General features: G+C 50.1%; 1 protein-coding gene across 1 annotated transcript in view; it reads right to left on the bottom strand.

Annotated features, from left to right (window-relative positions):
• Positions 1 to 24651, bottom strand: part of LOC144784001 (uncharacterized) — a 1599281-nt gene that overhangs the window by 631650 nt on the left and 942980 nt on the right. The window contains exon 20 of the mRNA XM_078662713.1: positions 254 to 364. Within this exon, the coding sequence (XP_078518839.1) occupies positions 254 to 364 (111 nt within the window). The remainder of the gene's footprint in view (positions 1 to 253; positions 365 to 24651) is intronic.

Consider the following 24651-nt stretch of genomic DNA (forward strand, 5'->3'; position numbering starts at 1 on the left):
ACGCAGTTTCCCAGGTTATAGAATATTTTAGGGGGATCCATGTTATTTCATGAAACATATACTGTTTAAACAATAATTCAGACTGTGATAATAATAGGGAAGAGGAATGTGGGGATTAAATATTATTTCAGCATTGAAAAATCTCAAGTGCAAGTTTACAGCAGTGAGATAACCAGTTATATGTGAAGTAACATAAAACAACTATAACTTGTAAGATTCATTTAAAGCAATAGATAAGACTGATGTGTCATACCACATTCTGTGCTGCTGGTTCTTGATTTTTGAAAGTGTGAAGAGGGGAATCCTCCTTCCCTTTGCCAGTTACTCCAGCTGTAGGACCGGGGGTCAACTCTTCCTCAAGTGGCTGAAGGATAGGAAGACAAAAAAGTAACAAATGATCAAACACTTAAGTTTATCGTACTAGCCCTACAAAATTATCATTATCATAAATGAATTTTAAAGTGAACCGAGTCCACATGTAAGTGGGTGTCTAAAGAATCTTACAGTACATTATTACGGTATAATATATATATAGGAAAAATACACCCTGCTGTACATTCTGAGTCACTGAGGAGTTCCACAATTTAAAGAAGAGCGAGGTTGAAGGCTGATTTCCTTTCTAAGGTCATGGAACTCAGAAATAACTTTTAATACCATTTTAACACAAAGGACAGATGGTATTTTATTCCTTCTAATGTATGGTCACGCCATCACTCTTCCCACAAACCTCTTCAAGGTTTGGGGTCTTGCTCCTACATAAGAAAGACATAGTACAATAATAGATAAGAATAAAAAAACGGAATCTGTAGTGAGAGATCAAACACACCAAAACAGTTAGTACTTTCTTTAAAAACTGTACTATAATCATTTTAATGTACATCAGACTAAAAAAGAGCTATAGTACAGAATGTTGCTCAGAATGAGTTGAAAATCACAGGTACGAGGACCCCAGACCCATTTAAGGCCAAAGATATAAGTAGGATGGGGGCTATTAGTTCTATAGACATAGAAAAATTGCCAAATGAAGACGGCCAACTGGATTCTATGTTAACTGAGATTTTTAGGGCCTATAAGGGTGAAGAGATTACCTCAAAATCTAGTAAACACGATAAAATAGTAACGTGGAATATCGCAGGGTTACACGCTAAAGTAAAAGACCCTCACTGGATAACGTATATAGAGGACTGCGATATTATTTGCCTTCAGGAGACACGGGTCATAGAGGCACAGCATATAATCGTCTTCCAAACATTCAACACCGCAGCACATGTTAGTGAATATGGTCGAAATAAAGGAGGTCTCTGCACTTATGTTTCCAATGTGGCAGGGATCTCAAATTTGAGAGTTATAGACGGCAGTGATTACTATCAGATCCTGACCATGAACTTAGGTGGGCAGAAGGATACTGTTCTGATAAATTTATATAACAACATCCCTAAATTCCAGATAGCGAGGGTCCTATCTAATTTAGCCTCTTCTTTAAAAAATCTTCAAGGAACAGCGAAGGGAGACCTGTTTATCATCTGGGTGGGTGATTTTAATTGCACCTTCTGTCAATTTAGCAATCAAGGCATTTGTGGTCAGGGGAAGGGCAAGGAAGATACACCCAAGCATTTCTCACACACACCTTTAGGGGAACTTTTGAACGATATAGCCTTCCAATTCGATCTTGGCTATGCGAATGAACTGAGTTCACCACCTACCCCTTTCCAACCAACTTTTAACGGAAGGGGATGTAACTCCATTATCGACTTTGTCTTAATATCTAGTAGATATTCCCGTAACATTCTCTCCTGTTAGACACTTGATAGTCTAATGAGTGACCACTATCCAATATGTCTAGTCCTTTTGCTAACAGGTTCAGAGAAAAAACTCGTTAGGTACACACAATATGCCCCTGACATTAGCCTTGCTAGTACTAATGGAAACACGTTAAAGTGGGGGAAAAGTAGACCCTGAGGCATTCCTGGTAAGTTTGATTACCACTCTATTAAGTAAATAGAGATATGCCTTTCACAGGACAGGGAGGAAAAAGACGTTTTCAATGCTTTTCCTAAGATCTCAGATGAGGCTAAAAAACTGTTAACCAGGGAAAAATCCAATGGTTGCCAACCCTCTCAGAGATGGTTTGACAATAATTATACAAAGGCCCACACTATCCTAAAGAGGCCTTTGAATAATCTACCAAGATGAAGGGACGAAATCAGGCAGGCAAGATCATTGTACCGGTTGGCATTAAGAAAACATAGGACTACATTAAAAAGGGAAGCGTGGGATGCCCTACGTGAGGCATGTGTACGCAAAGATAATATTGGCTTTTGGAGGGCGGTTAAGGCCCCATTTCTGAATGATAGAGAGATAAATACTATTGATATGGCCATTAGCAGCGAAAAATCGGCAAACTTTTTCATCGGGCTCTGTAGGGATGAGTTGAGTGGTATTAATATGTCAGAGACAGATGTGATTAGTATAGCTGATAAGGCTGCCCCAGGTTCTTTTCCTCTAGAGATTACTAGCACCATGGAGGAAGTTACCAGGGCAATTAATGACAGTGCTTCAAGGAAAGCCCCTGGGCCAGATGGCAAACCGGTGGATGTATATAAAGCCAACCTCGGGTTATGGGCTCCCCTTATAACCAACGTTCTTATGCGTTGTACTTGCTATTGGTTCAATCCCACCGGGGCAGATGTGATTGTGATACCCATATTTAAGAAAGGGGATAGAAATGAACCCAGTTGTTATCGCCCGATATCATTATTTGATGCCTTTATGAAAATAGCAGGTAGGGTCATTTTAAATAAGCTTGAGCTATGGGCTGAGGAGACTGGTGTACTATCAATGTTTCAATATGGCTTTCCAGCGGGCGTAGATACTATTGAACAGGGACTTAACCTGTCTTTGATCATTGGTAAATACACCAAAGCTAAGAAGGGCAAACTTTTTCTAACTTTTATAGATTTAAGTTCCGCTTTTGATTGTGTAAAACATCTCATGCAGTGGGAAACCCTTAAAGACCGAGAACTGGACCCATCAGTGATAAAGTTTTTAATGAAATTATATATGGGGGCAGGAGCAAGAGTACGGTATGGGAACCAGGGAGGAATGCTCAGCCAGATTTTGCATAAAAAGAGGGGTGAGGCAGGGGTGCATTCTTGCCCCCCTGCTTTTCTCACTCTATATCAACAGTCTAGGACAGTTTCTGGCTGAGAAACAGCATGACTACCCAATTATTAGGGATTTCCCGGTCCCTATTCCATTGTATGCAGACGATACAGTCATAATGTCACGGACCCAGTTGGGTTTGCAAAGGTCTGTCGCAAATTGTGTTGCCTATATGTCAGAGCGGGGTTTAAAGGTGAATATCACTAAGACTTTTACTATGAGCTGTAGGACAAAATCTAGACAGACTTGTGATATTTTTATTGAAAATAAGAAAGTGGCTAGCACAGATAAATGTTCCTATCTAGGCATAACCTTTGATAGGAATGGCTCGTGGAAAGTCGCCATGAATAGCAGAAGCCTGATCTTCTCGAGAGCCAGAGGAGCTGTAATAAATTTCTCGAAAAAATTCGGCGGGAGACCTGTTCCAGAGTTAATGGCAATCTATAAGGCTAAATGTATTTCCACAGGGACATATGGGGCTGGCATATGGGCATAGAATCCACTGGCCAAATTCAACGTCACGAAAACACCTTTCTGCGCTAACTCTTGGCAGTCCCCTGTTCAACCTCAACCTATTGTTGCCATAGGGAACTTGGTATAGCTTATATTTTTGACATCATAAAGACCACTCCCTTGCTTTTATGGCACAAGATATGGGTGTCGTTAGAGACGAGTTTCAACAGGGACGTAATAATGGATTGCCTTAAACTGGATGGGGTGGCCAATCGGTCTTGGATTAACTATATAAAAAGTCTGTCATGTGAGATTGGACACCCAGAATATTTTTATCATCCTAGTAGTCTGGAAAGTGTCCCTAGAAAATCCCTCAAGACACATTGCATGAATTATTTGGAAAACAAGCAGTGGCTCATCGAGAAAGAAAGAAAATCGGTCATGGCAATCCTGCTGATGTCCACTTGCCCAGGCTTACAACCCTATTTAATACTGGTAGAGAGCAGTTGTACATGCATGCTCTTGGCCCGTTTTCGCTACGGCTCTTTCCACAGGATTGTTATATTTCCTGATATTAATGGCTGGTCAATACTTCATCCGTTATGTCCATGCGATGACACTTCTAGATTAACCACGATGCACTGCACTTCATTTTGTAAATATTATGTTACTCCTAGGAAAAAGTTTTTGTTGCCCATCCTAAAAAGCTGGTACTTAAAGCAATGCAAAATAGCTTTTGAAAAACTACAAATGCTGGAAAATGAATATACAATCCCGGCTGTGTCCGCCTTTTTAAAGCTCGTCATAAGGTTTCGTAACACCATGTGATACTATTGTAAAGATTTGGGGCCCCATTCGGATGGCGGGCGGATCGCCCCCGCCATCGGTGCAGGAATGACCCCCCGCCATATCATAATGGCTGGGGGTTCACGGCGGACGGAAAGACCATCCGCCGCTTTTCCGCCTGGTCGACATGTCGACCTGGAGGAAAAGGGTTCTATATGGTGGCGGTGTCTTTCAGACATCGTGAGCCATATTAGAATGTGCTATTGTGAATGCCGCCACAGAAAGGCATGCGGAGTCTGCTTTGGGGGCCACCTGCTGGCCCCCATGGACTCCGGGGGGTGGGGGGTGCACATGGGGGCCCTGCCTTTCAAAGAACAACGTCGCAGGCACCGCGCGGTACCTGTCACGTTGTGCTTTGAAATGTACAACATGTATTTTAGCATTGCGACGGGCGGTGCTTTCAGCACCACCCGCTGCAATGTTACAAATACGGGATGGCGGGTGCATCCTAATTGCCCCCACGGGACCCCCGCCGTTATGGCGGGCGGTCCGTTTAACCGTGAGGATGGCGGGCGGACTAATGAGGGCCTTGGTGTCTTTTTATTTTTATAAATACATGGGGCCCCATTAGGATGGCGGGCGGCAAACCACCCTGACCGCCATGGAGGCGGGAAACAACCACCTGCCGGGACGCAGATAAACCGGCGGTCAAATTAGGAACAACCGCCAAAAAAGACCAACCACAGCGGTAGCGGCCCAACAAAAAACGCCCTACGTGGGTGGTGGCGTCCAAAAACCAACTGCGGCGGTCGGAGATACAGCAGAAAAGTTACAACCCGCCGCAAGCAAAGCGGAGAGACCGCATGGAAAATTAGTATATCCCCGATGGTCCCGCGGTATGAACCGCTGTTTCCGACCACCGCGGTCGCACACTGCAGTGAATGGGAGAGCCAGCGGGAGGGCTGCAGCATGGCCACCGCAGTGGACAATCCTCATAAAACATGGCAGACGATACAAAAATACCACAACAAAGGCAAACATTGCACACAAAAAATTTAGCCATGCCCCCCAAATACACAAAACACTCCCAAATGAAATAAATCTAAAAGTGCCAAACAAAAACATACATTTACCAGGACAACTCCCACAACACACCTGACTGCAATACCCCATTATGACACACCCACACAGCAGCTAATTATAAAACCAGCCCCTTCACTGACCACAATCCTTTGCAACACTCCAGAAGCGAAGGGCACACACCAGACCTAACAGGAGAGGCAAGACAACACAGAACACCCACCACCACACCAGACCCAACAATCCCCCAGCACATAACACACCTCACACAAAAACCGCATGGAAAATTAGTATATCCCCGATGGTCCCGCGGTATGAACCGCTGTTTCCGACCACCGCGGTCGAACACTGCAGTGAATGGGAGACCCAGCGGGAGGGCTGCAGTATGGCCACCGCAGTGGACAATCCTCATAAAACATGGCGGACGATACAAAAATACCACAACAAAGGCAAACATTGCACACAAAAAATTTAGCCATGCCCCCCAAATACACAAAACACTCCCAAATGAAATAAATCTAAAAGTGCCAAACAAAAACATACATTTACCAGGACAACTCCCACAACACACCTGACTGCAATACCCCATTATGACACACCCACACAGCTAAGTATAAAACCAGCCCCTTCACTGACCACAATCCTTTGCAACACTCCAGAAGCGAAGGGCACACACCAGACCTAACAGGAGAGGCAAGACAACACAGAACACCCACCACCACCACCACCACACCAGCCCCAACAATCCCCCAGCACATAACACACCTCACACAAAAACACCACACCCTCACCCACACCCCTGCAATCACAAACACTCCACACACCATGGAATCACAGAAAATGCCCAAATTCACAGAGAGTGAGTTGACAGTCATGGTCAATGAGATAGTCAGAGTGGAACCACAACTGTTTGGTAGCCTGGTCCAACAGACACCATTAGCCACAGGGACACAAATGTGGGAAAGGATAGTACAAAGGGTCAATTCAGTAGGGACCACCCGCGATCCAAGAAGGAGACCATGAAGTGGTGGCATGATCTCAAGAGGGTTGTCAAAGAGAGGAGGAGCAAGTACTGGAATCTGGCTAACCAGACTGTAAGTGGCCCTCCCATCCCACTGAAAACATTCACACCATGGGAGGAGAAGGTGCTTGCCATACTGCATCCTGAGAGTCTCACATGAGTATCCGGGGGAGTGGATGCTAGTAAGTACAAACAAATGTTAACCAACACACTGATATGTACTTTCTTGCACAATCCAAACACCATTGCATTGTTCACCTTCACCTAACAGGTAGGTAGCCATCTTGCCTGGGAGGCCTGTTTGGGGGAGAGAGGTCTGTACCACTACTCCCACCATGCCCCCTGGCCCACATCCCGGCAGCATGGAGCCCTCCCCCACTCCACCCAGGAGCACATGGAAGCCTTTGCATTCTTCACCAAACAAACTAACAGGTAGGTAGCCATCTTGCATGTGAGGCCTGTTTGGGGGAGGGAGGCCTGCATTACTACTCCCACCATGCCCTCTATCCCACACTCCAGAAGGATAGAGCCCTCCCCCTCCCAGGAGAACTTGGAAGCCATTGCATTGTCCACCCTCACCTTACAGGTAGGTAGCCATCTTGCTTGGGAGGCCTGTTTGTGGGAGGGAGGCCTGTACCACTACTCCCACCATGCGCCCTGTCCCACACCCCAGCAGAATGGAGCACTCCCTCCCAGGAGCACCTGGAAGCCATTGCAGTACACCAAACAAACTTACATATGGTAGCCATCTTGCTTGGGAGGCCTGTTTGTGAGAGGGAGGCCTGTACCACTACTCCCACCATGTACCCTGTCCCACACACCAGCAGGATGGAGCCCTCCCCCTCCCAGGAGCACTTGGAAGCCATTGCATTGTCCACCCTCACCTTACAGGTAGGTAGCCATCTTGCTTGGGAGGCCTGTTTGTGGGAGGGAGGCCTATACCTCCACTCCCACCATGCGCCCTGTCCCACACCCCAGCAGCATGGAGCACTCCCTTCCTCCCAGGAGCACCTGGAAGCCATTTCAGTACACCAAACAAACTTACATGTAGGTAGCCGTCGTCCCTGGGAGGCTTATATGGGGGAGGGAGGCCTGCACTACTACTCCCACCATGCCCTCTGTCCCACACTCCAGCAGGATGAAGCCCTCCCCCCACACCACCCAGGAGCACATGGAAGCCATTGCTTTGTTCACCAAACAAAATTACAGGTAGGTAGCCATCTTCACTGGGCTGGCTGTTTGTGGGTGAGAGACCTGCATCACTACACACAGCACCAATTGCTTGCAATGCATTAATACCTGACATGTACGAGTAATTAATGTACCTCTGCATCATGTAATGAGGCACAGTATTGCACTTAATAATAAAAGTGAAGATCTCTCAATTGTGTAGTGTGCAGACAGTGGATGACACCCAGCTAACAGAATACTTGCACAGTGCCCAACACTGACCATTCCCCATCAAATCCACAGGTGATGAAGAACTCACTGCTGAGGACAACAACAACGACCAGCAGAGCCAGTCTCCACCCCCGGTACATGAACTCTCGGATGTTGACTCCCAGGATAGTTTGGACGATAAACTCCTTCTGGTGTCAGGTCCCAGGCCCCGATCCTCCCCACCACCACGTCTGCTGCAACAGCACAGCAGACCCCTGCAGTCACGGCCTGTGCCTCCACCGCTGCCAACTCCACCACCACCACCAATGCCACCTGCAGCACCCGCCCTGTCCCAGGGGATGACCAGGCCACACCAACAACTGTGGACGGCAGGGAGAGTGTGCGGGGACCCACAGTGGTGAGGCAACAGGTCTGTGGCAGCAGGGCAGGGTGGAGGGCCATGGTCACCCCCAGACCTCAGGAGGTTGGCACACCATTCCTGGACCACTTCAACAGAGTCATTGGGGCCTATGAACAGGTCCAGGGACAAAGTGGCCGGTCTGACGAACTATTACGTGAGCTCATTCAGCTTATGAGGTCCATCAACACACGCATTGGACAAACAGTGGACCTCATGGCCCAGCAAGTGGCGTTATGGAGGGACAGGCCTGCTTCCCAAACAACACCTCTGCCCCCCTCAGTTGTGCTGCAGGATGACAGTGCACCATCCTCCCCTGCGGCCACAGAGAGGGGTGTGTTGTCAGATGCCGCTGGCCATGCAGCAGGCCCCCGCCAAAGCGATCAAGGGGGCGTCAAAAGAAGAGCCTGGCAGTCTCTGGAGGCAAAGCACCAGCCAAACGCCAGTCAAGGAGCCAGCCCTGATGGCACCCTCTTCCCCACTGCATTGACTGTTTGGACTGTCTTTTCCCACACTGCCTTGTGAATGTCACCTGTCTGTTGGACTGGGTCACCACATCAATGTGGTGTCTACTCTTGCATCTCATTTACCATGACTGTCAACTCACTGCTCCATCACCACCTTCATGTAAATCTGCCCGCACCCCTCACATGTCAACTTTGCAAATAAAATACCTTACACACTTCAATTGGTGCAGCTTTGTCTTTAGTTCCATATTTACAGTGTTCAAAATGTCCATGATGTATCCAAAAGATGTACAGTATGTAGGTCTGGATAATTTTGAGGCACCTAGGGGGACACAACAGAACAACAGTCACTGGCGTTAGTGTGGCATCACAGACATAACACAACACCAACCATCTACATAAGTCAACAGGCAGACAACACAATGTGCAACAAGTGTCAACAAACAGAGTTCTGTATAAGTTACAGAAATGTCACTGCCACATTTACACACACAGGTGACTCAACATGTGCCTGTCTGTACCATCCGCACATAGCCCTTCACAACAACAGCAATCACACCAGACAATGTACAAGTCGTACCTCGTCACCCACCTTCAAGTGAAGTAGCGGGTGATGACCTGTTGACGCATGTCTTCTCCTCCCTCCTCCCCACTGTCCTCATCACTGTCCTCAGGTCTCTGAACAGGCAGGGGCCTTGGGTCCTCACCATCATCCAGGAGCAGGGGAATCCCTTGTGAAAGGCCATGTTGTGGAGCATACAGCATGCCACAATGATCTTGCAGACCTTCCCAGGCGAGTATGACAGTGCACCTCCAGTCCTGTCAAGGCAGAGGAATCTTGACTTGAGCAGGCCAAAAGTCCGCTCAATGACACGACGGGTCCTGCCATGGGCCTCATTGTACCTGATTTCAGCCGGGGTCCTGGGTTTCCTTAGTGGGCTCAGCAGCCAAGGACGGCTGGGATATGCAGAGTCACCTGTGAATTACAAAACACACATTGCAATGTTGCACAGGCAGAGTGCAGCAGATCACACACACAGCACGCCATATCACTAGGGATACTCACCCACAATCCAAGCATGCTCGGGAAGCAGATTAGCCATCAGCCTGGGGACAATGCTGTTCCTCAGGATGTAGGAGTCATGGGCTGAGCCGGGGAATCTCGCACACACATGCGACATGGTCAAGTACGCAAGGCACACCACCTGCACATTAATATAGTGATAATGTTATCTATTCCTAAAAATGTGCTCACTCGCCTGCGGTGGCACCAGACCAACATGGGTGCAATCGATGGCACCAACAAAATGCGGGATGTTCCCAAGCGGATAGAAGTCTTCCTTCACAACGGCCAATTGTGCTCCCCTGGGAAATGTATTTATCTATTCATCTATCACCAGGCTGAACATGGGTTGCGACATCCCTGCAGCGCTGGCCACAGTCTCCTGGAAGGAACCAGTTGCAAAAAACATGGAGGGCTGCCATCACTTTGTATGTTGGTGTGAAAGCAGTTGGGTAGTGGCGATGAGGCTGCAGCTGGAGCTCCAACAGATCACAAAGGGTCTTCGGGGTGGGTCTGTTGAGGCGGAATTTTCGAATGATTGCAACATCCTCCATGTCCTCCAGCAGTGTCAAGTGAAGTAGCAGATTAGGCCTCCTCCTAGTTGAGAAGAACATGGGCACATGTCAATGACAACCTTCATGAGATGCCCACAGTATATCCCGTCAAGGATGACACGGAAAAAGAAAGACTGCCATGGGAAATGCGTGACACTCCAGGTTACATGGGTGTACATTTGAGACACACAGAGAGCACACCTCTCCATTTACCATGCACAAGTGCCGCAAACAACACATAGGTCAATTTGAATGCACATATAATGAACCCCACATTTCACATGTGCACGCCTTGTAGGGTACCATCCAGCCAATGTGTGTAAAAATAACATGACTGTCTCATATTCATCTGCTGTACCTGCCACACCTCAATGCATCATGTAAACTTGGCACACATCCACAACGATCACAGTAGTCGGCAAACTGTCATTTGTGTGCATGATCAGATATGAAAGCACAAGTAAGTAACAACACCATACAGTGAGACAAGCCTTGCCAAGATCAGCAATGACCCAATACATATTGATTTGTTACACATTGTTGAGTCCACTACAAAACTGTCACGCATCATCAACCATCAAATGCATAATTGACATGGCAGGGACCACAGACCAATGTACGTCACACATAGCCAACCACGGCACGTGCGTCCACCTGTGGATTTGATGGAATAATGGCATTGTGTGCACGATGATGTGCCCTTAACCATGTCTCCACTGTGTACTGTAGAAGTGTTCACGATAGACTTTGACATTGCATGTGACCCAAATTGCGGTGGCTACCGCCTGGCCCCGGCGGTGTGACACCAGCACCACCCCCTTCACAAGTGCGCTAGTCATTGGCATTGAGACATGGGTAGATGGCGGTGGGCATGCTCCGCCACCCAAATCGCAGTAGCTACCGCCTGGCCCCGGCAGTGTGACTCCAGCACCACCCCCTTCACAAGTGCGCTAGTCATTGGCATGGAGACATGGGTAGATGGCGGTGGGCATGCTCCGCCACCCAAATCGCGGTAGCTACCACCTGGCCCCGGCGGTGTGACACCAGCACCACCCCTTCACAAGTGCACTAGTCATTGGCATGGAGACATGGGTAGATGGCGGTGGGCATGCTCCACCACTCAAATCACGGTAGCTACCGCCTAGCCCGGCGGTGTGAAACCAGCACCACTCCCTTCACAAGTGCGGTTGTCATTGGCATGGAGACATGAGTAGATGGTGGTGGGCATGCTCCGCCACCCAAATCGCGGTAGCTACCGCCTGCCCACGGTGGTGTGACACCAGCACCAGCCCCTTCACAAGTGCGGTAGTCATTGGCATGGAGACATGGGTAGATGGCGGTGGGCATGCTCCGTCACCCAAATCGCGGTAGCTACCGCCTGGCCACGGCGTTGTGACACCGCCATGGGGCATTACCTACAGCCAATGGGAGCGATGATTGTGGTGGAAGGATTCAGTTTTCAAAATCGCGGAAGGCGTGCTCCGCCAACGCGGAGTCGGCCATTGGATGTTTTTGAAAGATGCACCATTGGGGTAGTGCACCCCGGGCCCCTGCAGTGCATCACCGCCATGGAGCATTGCCTACAGCCAATGGAAGCGATGATTGTGGTGGCATGAAGCAGTTTTGAAAATGACGGAAGGCGTGCTTCGCCACCACGGAGGCGGTCATTGGATGGGTTTGAAAAAGGCAGACCTGGACAACCAATTGTTGCAGCTTGGCACCTAAGAAACAATCCCAGTGGGCTATAAATCTGTGGGAATTAACCTGACATTTCCACTGCTCACAGAGCGTGCTGCCTTGGACCCTCTCCTGCTGCTGCTTCCAGAGCGTGCTGCCTGGGACCCTCTCCTGCTGCTGCCTCCAGAGCATGCTGCCTGGGACCCTCTCCTGATGCTGCCTCCAGAGCCTGCTGCCTGGGACCCCTCACCACCCACCTCCACCACAGGTGTTCCATGTCCACAGGGATGGCAAGGACAGAGAAGATCCGTGCCAGTCCATTCACAAGCGAGGAGCTGGAGGTCCTTGTGGACGAGGTGCTGGCACAGTACCCAAGGCTGTATGGGGCATCCAATGTAGTGGTAAGTCATGGAAAAGGAAGGAGTATGGCGGGGGTCAGAGATGTAGTCGTACTTCTGCAGTATATGCCTGAGGGTGCGGGGTCGTGTCATACACTGACAAACATGCTGCCTCCAGGGCGGGGAGTGTGTGTGTCTCAATGTCATGGTTTACCCTGCCTGCAGTTGTATGTCTCAGTGGAGTGTGTTACATTGTCAGCCATACAGAGCCACAGGATGTCGGACATGCAGGTGCCAGGACAGTAATTGCTTGAGTGATTGTCTCTTTGCGCCCCTGTTGTCCAACTCAGCGTGAACCCATAGACTATGCCCAGTGCCCACCCACCAAGATGAGATGACACCACTGTACATACTGTATCCTTACTCTTGTTCATTCACACTGAAATAAAGATTTGCACCATCTCAGCCCTGTATAATTGCACACAACCACACTTGTGTAGATGGCTATTTTGTTGGTGAGTCAATGTACCCCGATGCTACACACATTACATACACATATGTTCACAGGCCATGCTCATTGAATGCTGCCCAGTCATGCACACAGTGATTCTGCACATACACACAGGTAGATATGTGATGTATGTGGTGGCCAGACGTGCATAGGACTGGAGATGTGTGCAAGCCACTGATGGGGTTCAGTGCATGTGTGTGAGATTATCAGGGACCCTGTATGCCCTCATAAATGCATGCAATCACATCTTTTTGGCGCATGCAGAGTGCCCTTGTGAGGTGTACCCCAGTTTGGGATGGAAGGATATTACAATTGATAATGAGTCTGTGTCTTGCTACTGTACTGATAGATTCTGGTCCATTACACTGTCTCACTGATCATTTCCCCTTCTCTTCTCCCATGCCTGCAGCTCAAGGTACACCAGCGTAAGGCCGTGTGGAGGGCCATTGCAGCAAAGGTGCGAGCCCTGGGGGTATCCAACAGACGACGCACCCTCTGCCACAAGAGGTGGGACGACATCAGCCGGCTGGCTAAGAACGTGGCAGAGATGACATTGGGGCTGCTACCACGCACTGGGCATTTGGCACGACGCAACATGACACCACTGATGGGCCGCATATTGACAGTGACTCATCCTGAGCTGGATGCACGTCTGAAGGAGCACCGGCAGCAAGGCAGGGGTGAGTATTTGGGGAGGGTGACTTTGCCTGGGAGCGGATGCATGTGTACAGTGCCTGTGGCAGCAGTGGCCCATGTGATGTTCGTGGGGTGGTGCTATGCTGTGTCATGTTTAGTGGCTGCTGGGATGGGTGCAAGTGTCATGCATTGGCCCAAACTGCCCTTACAAGGGTGAGCCTCCCTGCTGTGCTTTCCCATTGCCAGATGTGTTAGCATCTGCATGGTCATTCAGCATTGGGATGGTGTGGGGAATCTATTAGGAGGTGAACAGCAGTGTCCACTATCTGAGTGTGACTGCATGTATGCCTACTTTGCATGCACCATGATCGGTAAGGCACACCCATCAGACAAGAATGTGCCCCAGAGTACCACATGGTCTTTAGTATGGCCTACTTGCCAATGTGGACTTTCATGTCCTAATAGGTATGTGTGTTGTCCCCTCCTGTTCCCTCAAGGTTCTGTCAGTGGTAATAAGTGGTGTCCCCACATCATGTCCCTAGGTGTGTGCAGAGCAAGTTGTGTGTCTGTTACACTTCATCCACGGGCAGGGTGTTGTGCTGTGTGGCCTCAACATGGAAGATATTCAGGGGGACAGGCACTGTTGTAGTCTATGTAGTGTGTAGTTGCAATGTGATTGCAGGATATGGTGGTCACCATGTAGATTTGGGCATCTCCTGTACTGTATTGATTGGTTTGCTTTGTCCTGATGATTACACTAACACAACCCTGCATCTCTCTCTCATGCAGAATTGGCAGTGGACATGGAGGAACAGGAGCCGGAAACCAGTTGTGGGGAGGGTAGCACTACAGCTGCACCGGAGGCCAGTGACACAGAGCCCACCAGCGCATCTGAAGGGTATGCAGGAGGAATCCCTGCCTGAGACACAGAGTACAACATCATCTGATGCCAGCGGGGGTGCATCCATGTTGGCAGGCACAGGGAATGGGGACTCTGCATTATCTACTACCACACAGCAGGCAGTGCCCACCCTCCCATCCACTTCCTCTGGTGCTGCCCGTGTCCGTGTCAGTAAGAAGGGACGAGTTAGATTCACACCTGGCACTGCTGAGCCTGTACCTGTCCCCCCTGCTGCCTTCAGTGCTGAGTCTGTACAGCTCCTGCACCAGCTTTGTGTGGGCCAGACTGCCCTGCTCAATGCCTTCAGTGACCGTGACAAAAAATTATGCCAGGTGGTTGCCTACATGGAGGGCATACACTCTGACGTGGGGCCCGTCAGGGAAGAGCAAGGCAGAAAAAGCAAGGAAGCAGGCATCATGCTCCCATCCCTCAGAGGCATCACCAGCGAAGGACTCTCCAAGCCCTAAAACTTCACGCAGAGCTAGGCGTGCAGTGTCTATGCCCACTGAGTGGGTGTTGTCTGGCAAGGATACACCTAGGAAGGGCTCAGGGCCAAATTCCCCCGCCACGTCAACTCCAATTCCAAGCCCAGTGAAGCAGGTGGAGGAGGGCACTGTAGGGGCTACCCCTGATAAACAGGCAAAGGAGGGTACTGTAGGGGGTACCCCTGACAAACAGGCAAAGGAGGGCACTATAGGGGCTACCCCTGACAAACAGGCAAAGGAGGGCATTGTAGGGGGGACACCTGGCAAACAGGGGAAGGTGGTCCAGAGGCATACTTTGTCAACTGACGATAGTTATTTCTGACCTCTTTTGTCAACTGACGATAGTTATTTTGACAAACTATCCACACTCTGTTTTTAGTTTTGACACTATGATAAGCCTTTAATAAATGTACCTTTGTTATCATGGTAGTCAATTTTAATTTGCACATATGATTTTTTCTCACATTTAGTGTCACTTCAAAATTAGTTGTTCAGCACCATAGAGCTTACAATCATGGCTTGATCCATCACTGGTGGTTTTTAGTTAGGGCAGCTCTCGATTGTATTAGGTGAGCTGCGCTATCATATACCAGTCTATCAAATCCCAGATGATGAAGTTCTGCCATTTGGTGGGCTGATGGGATTCCTTTCCAGCTTAGCACAGGTTTAGCTGCTACAGATTCTGTTTTTTGCCGTATCTTATTTGGTTGACAGACCAGTAGTATCCGTTTTGTTATGGTATACTGTGGATGGGGGATAAATACTACTTGGTCTATAAATATATTTCCCCTTGGACCCTTTATTAACTGTGTATTTTGTGGGTCCAGAGGCGTAGCCAGACAAAGCGTCCCGCAGGATCCAGCACATCACCAGAGGGAGTGCCAGTGTCTGCACCTGATGGTGTGTGTGCCTGTTGTGTCCCAACCAGTTCCCATTAACTCCAGTACAGGAAAGCCATTTCACATTCCCAAGTGGAAAGGCACCCCCTCCAACCTCTCCCGCCCACTCTGTGTCACAGGTCTGCATGACTCCGTCTCCACGTGCCACTACACCCAAATAGCCCTCCAGCTTGCAGGGCCACTGACATCCCTACATCACCTGGGCCTCCGTCTCCCCAGTCAAGTGGTCCTGCTGTCCCGCACACACAGCCAGCTCCGAGTCCGCTGACAGCCAAGATTGAGTGTTAGTCCCCCTCATACACCTGTCTCTCATACAGGTGTGCTAGTCCTGCCCATTGTTTACAACCTGGGTGTGTTACTGGCCATGGAAGGGTAGTCAAACACACTCACTGTGCAGCTTCTCATGTCCTGACTTTGCACTTCTCCCTGGCCACTGGCCTTGTCATTTACTGCTGTTCTGGCCTTCCCTGTGCAGCTTCTCATGGCCTGACTCTGCACTTCTCCCTGGCCACTGGCCTTGTCATTTACTGCTATAGTGGCCTTGCATGTGCAGCTTCTCATGTCCTGACTCTGCACTTCTCCCTGCACACTGGCCCTGTTGCTCTGCTGTGTTGGACTCTCCCCTGTGCAGCCTCTCATGTACCTGCTGTGCCACCTGCCCTGCACACTGGCCCTGTTGCTCTGCTGTGTTGTATTTTTCCCTGTGCCATGGACACTGGCCCTGTTGGTCTGCTGTGTTGGACTCTCTCCTGTGCCATGGACACTGGCCCTGTTGCTCTGCTGTGTTGGACTCTAACCTGTGCCATAGACACTGGCCCTGTTGCTGCTGTAATGGACTCTCCCATGTCCAGCCTCTCATGTACCTGCTGTGCCACCTGCCCTGGACACCGGCCCTGTTGCTCTGCTGTGTTGTACTCTCCCCTGTGCCATGGACACGGGCCATGTTGCTCTGCTGTGTTGGACTCACCCCTGTGCAGCCTCTTATGTACCTGTTGTGCCACCTGCCCTGGACACTGGCCCTGTTGCTCTGCTGTGTTGTACTCTCCCCTCTGCCATGGACACTGGCTCTGTTGCTCTGCTGTGTTGGACTCTCCCGTCTGCCATGGACACTGGCCCTGTTGCTCTGCTGTGTTGGACTCTCCCCTGTGCAGCCTCTCATGTACCTGCTGTGCCACCTGCCCTGGACACTGGCCCTGTTGCTCTGCTGTGTTGGACTCTTCGCTGTGCCATGGACACTGGCCCTGTTGCTCTGCTGTGTTGGACTCTCCCCGGTGCCATGGACACTGGCCCTGTTGCTCTGCTATGTTGGACTCTCCCCTGTGCAGCCTCTCATGTACCTGCTGTGCCACCTGCCCTGGACACTGGCCCTGTTGCTCCGCTGTGTTGGACTCTCCGCTTTGCCATGGACACTGGCCCTGTTGCTCTGCTGTGTTGGTCTCTCCCCTGTGCCATGGACACTGGCCCTGTTGCTCTGCTATGTTGGACTCTCCCCTGTGCCATGGACACTGGCCCTGTTGCTCTGCTGTGTTGGACTCTCCCCTGTGCAGCCTCTCATGTACCTGCTGTGCCACCTGCCCTGGACACTGGCCCTGTTGCTCTGCTGTGTTGGACTATCCCCTGTACCATGGACACTGGCCCTGTTGCTCTGCTGTGTTGGAGTCTCCCTTGTACCATGGACACTGGCCCTGTTGCTCTGCTGTGTTGGACTCTCCCCTGTGCAGCCTCTCATGTATCTGCTGTGCCACCTGCCCTGGACCCTGGCCCTGTTGCTCTGCTGTGTTGTACTCTCTCCTGAGCCATGGACACTGGCCCTGTTGCTCTGCTGTTTTGGGCTCTCCCTTGTGCCATAGGCACTGGCCCTGTTGCTCTGCTGTGTTGGACTCTCCCCTGTGCAGCCTCTCATATACCTGCTGTGCCACCTGCCCCGGACACTGGCCTTCCTGTTTGGAGTTTGCATGTGCAGATTATCTTGCATATGATCAGCATTTTGTGCTTTGCTCTTGTCTACGGTTACTGTTGTCTGTTTTGTCAGTGTCCTTGCTGATTAAAGGTATTTTGGTGTGTGCATTTGGTTGCCTGTGTCCCATGCTCTATGTGTCACTTCAACATTGCCATGATCTTTGCCCGCATCACATTTTTATACAGGGGTGACAGGGTATTCTGGCCATTCAGACACTGATACTAGTGTTATCTGTGATGGCTCTTTTACCTGTCATGCAGTTCTCTTTTTAGTGGTTTGCAATTGTTGGGTACATTGTTCAGGTGTCAGGTTGGGGTACACTGTCAGCACAGGGTGTGATGCTGTGCACAGGTTTGCATGCAGGCTGGGCACCGTCATGATGTATGTGTGTTATTCCTTTATTTGTGCCCAGCTGTGTATGTGTATGGTCATCCTGTGTTGGCCCTTAGTCCTGGTCCCATGGTCTAAATGAGATGTTAGCTCTTGGGTAGTCAAGAGGTGTGAAGGGTGTGACTTTGTAGTGGGTGTGGATTTGTGTGTGCCCCTGGATTGTGAAAGACACAACATTCCTTCCTGAAATGCCACACCACGAGGATAACGCGGACATTGCTAAACCCCTGCAAGGGTGCCTGTTCCTGCCGTGTGCTACGTCTCGCCGGACCCGCTTCGCGGGTCCCGCAGCGCGGCTTGAAGCGGACATAGGATCACCGACAAGGGGGCTAACCTTCACAGACCGGCAGGGTTGCGAGCAACTGCGGGGACTCCGAGGACCAGGAGTCCCTGCGCGCCCCTGGACCAGCTGGGCTGCTCTCCCTGCCGGCCCCGCCCACCCGCACTCAGCGTCAAAAGGCTGTCTTACCGGGCACACAGCGGATTCCTTCCTGAAACGCCACACCACGAGGATAACGCGGACATTGCTAAACCCCTGCAAGGGTGCCTGTTCCTGCCGTGTGCTACGTCTCGCCGGACCCGCTTCGCGGGTCCCGCAGCGCGGCTTGAAGCGGACATAGGATCACCGACAAGTGGGCTAACCTTCACAGACCGGCAGGGCTGCGAGCAACTGCGGGGACTCCGAGGACCAGGAGTCCCTGTGCGCCCCTGGACCAGCTGGGCTGCTCTCCCTGCCGGCCCCGCCCACCCGCACTCAGCGTCAAAAGGCTGTCTTACCGGGCACACAGCGGATTCCTTCCTGAAACGCCACACCACGAGGATAACGCCGACATTGCTAAACCCCTGCAAGGGTGCCTGTTCCTGCCGTGTGCTACGTCTCGCCGGACCCGCTTCGCGGGTCCCGCAGCGCGGCTTGAAGCGGACATAGGATCACCGACAAGGGGGCTAACCTTCACAGACCGGCAGGGCTGCGAGCAACTGCGGGGACTCCGAGGACCAGGAGTCCCTGCGCGCCCCTGGACCAGCTGGGCTGCTCTCCCTGCCGGCCCCGCCCACCCGCTAGTTAATTGGGTAGCCACATAAAGGAAGCACCGTTCCCGCTACGCGGGAGCGCGCGGGAGGGCGCCGGGAGAAGCCCGGGACAAGGGCGGGACCGTCTGTGGCCGTCCGGGGCCAAAGGAGGCCGGGCTGGGCCAACCCCTTAACACCTGTAGTTTAGTGGCCCGTGCCTTGCCACACGCTGGATATGGCGACAGAAGAGGAAACCCCGGGGAAAAAAGGTAGATTACGCAATGGGTCATTGGAGAACTATTTTTCCAAGAAGAGTGAGGGTGAAAAGGATTCCATCCTAGCAGAGCGTAGGGCAGAGCGGCGTCGTTCAGTTGAGAGTATGAAACATAGACCCCTCACGGATAGTTCCCTGCTTGATTTGACCCGGGAGGGAGGATCTGTAGACTTGAATCAGGACAACGCTAGCCAAGAAGGCGTTCCCCTATTGTTTCGTGACTTTGTTTCCACACCCTGTTTGCCTTTGGATAACATTATAATCGTTTCTCCTACCCCTAGTCCAAGTCGCGTCATTGTTACATCTAAACCCAGGAAACAGAAACCTAAGCTTTTACTTGCGGCCCAGATCCACCGCCCACCACCTAGTAAAAAAAGGAGGAAACATAGGGTGGCACCAGGTAAAGCCAAAACCCCGCACACTGAGTTCGGTAAAGGGGCAAAAACCTCCATTGTAACTGAGATTACCCCAGCAGTGGATCAGGATCTTATACCAGCAGTAGTATCACCTCTGGTTCGCAGTCCACCTGAAGTTGCTATACAGGTGGTGGCTCCTGATAGCAACACTAGAGCTACAGCAGCTGTTACTTCTTCTCCCCCAACATTGATAGGGAACTTTGAGTTTTTGATGAGATCTCTCCTTTTACCTATTAATGAGTCCATTAAAAAGGTGGAAATCAGACTGACCATTTTAGAAGCCGCCATAACTAGCATGGCCACTCTGACTAAAAACCAGGGGAGCGGGGCGGCGCATTTTACACCCTCGACAAGGCCCCCTCCCACCTTAGTAAAAAAAAAAACACCCGCCCCAGCACAGCCGGCCAAGCAAACTCTACAGTCCCAGGGCAGAGTCGACCTTTCCTCTCAAAATCCATCGCCTCCAAAACAATTAAAAAACACCAGAAATTGAATTGGGTGCTGCCCCAAATAAACCAATCTTAAAGGCCCCGACAAGTAACAATCAGAACGCCCAAGGGGAAGGTAGAAATAATAGAATACCACATAAAAAGGTCCCGCAAGTGGAGATTCCCCCAGAAGCAGTGCCCTTTGTGGTGGTCTTGACTGGGGTCCCTCAGTTAGCAGAACATAAGAGGGAGGGATATGTTGACCTTAAGAATAAAATTATTCATTGGTTGAGAATGTACAGGCCGATAGCGCCCAATATAGATGGGGATATAGTCCATGTTAGACGGATCAATTGGCTGGGGAGTAGAACTAAAAATATAGAGGGGGACGTAGTGGTAGTCAATTTTAGAGATCCTCGGGCTGTTGATTATATTTTAAACTGGCCGCCAGGAAACGGGGAAACCTGCATCATCCCTCGGGCCTTAACATACTTTTATCCCAGGTCAGAGGCTACCCCTTTTAAATATCCAAACAAATTTCAATCCTATAGGCCTTCTCTTACCTTGACGTATAATAACAATTACCCCCAGCATGGGCAACATTTTGCCTTGGTGCCTGACCAGCACCTTGCCTGGTCTACGGTCCCTTATAGACACACAATGAACCACGACTCCCGGATGAATCGTCTGAGACCTTTTACCCCGCTGGACACTCACAATCGGTTTTCTCAGCTCTCTGGGCTGGAAGACTGCGATTGAATTTCAGTGCCCGGGGGGAGATAAGTGAACTCCCCGGGGAAGAGGCACCACGACGATTAAGTGGTAGTATAGATACAGGGGAAGTTAGTCCACTTTCAGCACAAACTGTTACTACCAACAACACTACTGAGGCTTCTATGTCAGCTAGACCTCTGACTAGCATGGATGGCTGTCCTGCAACCCCTATTCCCTTGGCACAGGAGGGGGGGAGCTGCATGACCATGGTGGATAATGAGGGTGCGAACGGGGAGGGATACACCATAGTGCCCAAAGGACGACGGGTAATAAACCTCCTTTCTTGGAACATCGCGGGGCTAAAAAGAAAGTTAGAAATTCCAGAGTGGCACACGTTCATTGAGAGGTTTGATGTTTGCCTGTTTCAGGAAACTTGGAGCCTATCAAAGTTATACAAATCGGGGTATACCACCTACTTTTTGCCAGCAGTAAGCAAGGGAAAGGGTAGACCAGCGGGGGGCCTCATGGTCTGGATTAAAATAGAACTGAATTGGGTGGCCACACGTCACATCTTGGAGTGTAATGATATACTCCACCTCTCCTGTAGAGGAAAGGTAGAGGGTAGTAGGCTCGACCTTTTCAATGTTTACGCTAGAGGGGCCCCTGGGGACTCTGCCTCTTTGATTTTAACAGCTCAGGATTCCGCCTTGGCTAATTGCCCGTCATCACCAAAAATCATCGTGGGGGGTGATTTTAACTGTACGTTTGAACCCCTCCTCGGAGATGACCCCTTGGGTATTGAAGAGGAGGATTCAAAATGGTCCATCCCAACCTTATCCCTGCCCCCCATTAGGAAATGGTCAGCTAGGGCAATCCAGATCAATGCACTGACGAGGGACCACAAGTTAAGAGCCCTTAATGGCAGGACTATATCCGATCAGACAGGGGCACTGACCTTCAATAGACTTACTGGGCCGTCCCGAATTGACTACATCCTAATGGATGTTAGATTTTGGGCAGACCTTATTGACATGGAGGTCCTCCCAAGTCAGGATAGTGACCACAATCCCCTGTGTTGCAAGTTTAATTGGGGTACCCTTAAAGATAGGAGGGCGAATGTCACCTTAAAAACATCTAAAGAGGTCATCCCATATAACAACAATCGCAGACTGAAATGGGATAAGGCTAAACTTAAGGAGGATGATCTAGGGGCTATTAAATCTCTGGTAGAGGGCTTGTCTTCTGTTTTGGAGGTCTGGGTCGGTGAAAACCAGATTAGCAGGCTTCCATATCCCCCCCTTGACTCAGTTTACAAAGCCACAATAGACCATGTTGGCCAATTTTTTACCACGAAAGGGAAAAGCAATAGGGTTACTGTTACACCCCCCACTGTTAATAAACCTTGGTATACAGATCGGTGTAAGGGCAAAAGGAAAAACCTGACAAAAGCCCTGATCTCTGGGGATCCTTTGCTGGTTAGAGCGGCCAGGAAGGATTACCTAAAAGCATTATCACTGGCCAAACGCGAGTGGGAGGAACAGCATTGGCAGGACCTATCCAATGCTGTTAGTAGTAGGAACCCGAACCTTTTTTGGGATTTGATCAATAGAACTAGGCAGGGGAAATCACAACCATTGGCTGTACACATAACTAGTCAGCAATGGTTTGATCATTTCTCATCCCTATATGGAGGCATTGAGGAAACAGCCAGCCCTGGGGCAGATAGTTTGGGTGACGGGGACTTCCCAGGGGTGAACGACCTTCCATTTACGACCACAGAGGTAGTGATGGCGATCAGACATCTGACCCCCAAGAAAGCAGCCGGGCAGGATGGGATCCCTAGAGACCTGTTGATAGCGGAGCCACAAGCTTGGGCCAAATTGATAGCCATAATAATGAATTTGATTACCAGGGGTCACCAGGTGCCAGATTCCTGGAAGGGGGCAGAGGTAGTAACCGTGTTCAAGAAGGGGGCAAGAGATGACCCTGCGAACTACAGACCTATCAGTCTGATAGATATAATTCAGAAAGTGGTTGGCAGGGTCATCATTTCAAGAGTAGGAGATTGGATGGAGGAGGCCAGTATTCTTTCCCACCTACAAGCGGGTTTTAGAAGGAAGGTAGGCACGATGGACCAGGTCTTTCGCTTTTTTGTTATCTATTGGAAGGCAGTTACCATCAAGAAAGGCAGTTTATATATAGCCTTCATAGATCTCAAAACGGCTTTCGACCTGGTCCCCCGTGCAAAATTATGGGAAATCCTAGGAGAGATGGGATTTCCCAGTGGACTTCTAAACCTAATCGTAAAGCTCCATGAGGGGAATTACGCTAGGGTCAGATGGGGATCCTAGGGACAGTTAACAGATAGGGTCCCTGTGAGGAGAGGAGTACGCCAGGGCTGTGTCATGGCTCCGACCCTTTTCTCCCTATTTGTGAATGGTGTGGTGGACCATCTGAAGGGGGAGGAGGCGGATGCCCCATCCCTGGCGGGGGAAAGAATCCCCACATAACTCTTCGCCGATGACACCATATTAATCTCCAAATCCCCAGTGGGTTTGCAAAAACTCTTGAACCGGTTTAGCTCCTTCTGTACCATCCGAGGCTTAACCATCAATACCTCGAAAACCAAATTGATGGCACTCTCCCCCTCTAAAAGATTCAAAAATAACTTCTTGCTCAATGGTGTTCCCCTGGAGCTGGTTGAGTCCTTTGACTATCTTGGTGTTCGGATAAACTGTCGTATGACCTGGAAGGACCATTTGGCCAAAATGCTACTCAGTCACCAAAGAGTATCTGGGGTGACTTTGAGGGAGCTCCGTGAATCATGTAGTAAACCTGTCTCCCCGGCTATGGCCATCTACGAGGGTCAGATTCTCCCTACGGCACTATATGGCTCCGAACTCTGGGGGTTTGAAAATGTTTCAGAGCTATCAACAGCGGAAAACAATTTTCTAAGAAAGGTGGTGGCTCTTCCTACTTCCACCCCACTGATCCCCCTGAGACTTGATCTGGGCAGAAGAGCACTAAAGGACTTGGTAAGGTTACGCCCGTTGCTCTTTTGGACTCGTTTAAGACGAACTGAGGAGCTTGCAAAATATGCTGAAGGGTTGGACGATCTTCTTCTACTGGATACGGGTAAAAAAATAGGATGGTTGAATAAATTGAAAGACCTGGCTCTTAACCTGGGGCTAAGAGATGCATGGTAGTCACAATCGCCGCCACCCAAGGAAGTGATCAAAAAGCTATATTGGGACTGGGTACAGTGTAATGCGCTGAGGGTTACGGATGGGGGCTCACTCACGGACCAATTTTTGTTATTTAAATGTGTGAGAAAATTGGAGCCCTTCCTTGACCTGATAACTAAACCTTTAGATCGAGCGCTATATTTAAAACTGCGATATGGGACGCTTCCGGTGCATGATTTCACGGTGAGGTGGTCAAACCCTGGTGCCCCCCTGCGTTCATGCCCTGGTTGTGCAGCACCAAAGGAGTCTGTGGCTCATCTATTCTTTGCCTGTCCAGCTTACAAAGGGGCGCGGAAATTTTGGTTGAAACCTATTTGCAGGGAACTGGGGTTGAGGTGCCACGGCCAGGCACTACGTGTTCTTTCTACGGACTCTTCATCTC

The sequence above is a fragment of the Lissotriton helveticus genome, chromosome 10 (genome assembly GCF_964261635.1).
Source record: "Lissotriton helveticus chromosome 10, aLisHel1.1, whole genome shotgun sequence".
In the NCBI taxonomy this organism is placed as follows: Eukaryota; Metazoa; Chordata; class Amphibia; order Caudata; family Salamandridae; genus Lissotriton; species Lissotriton helveticus.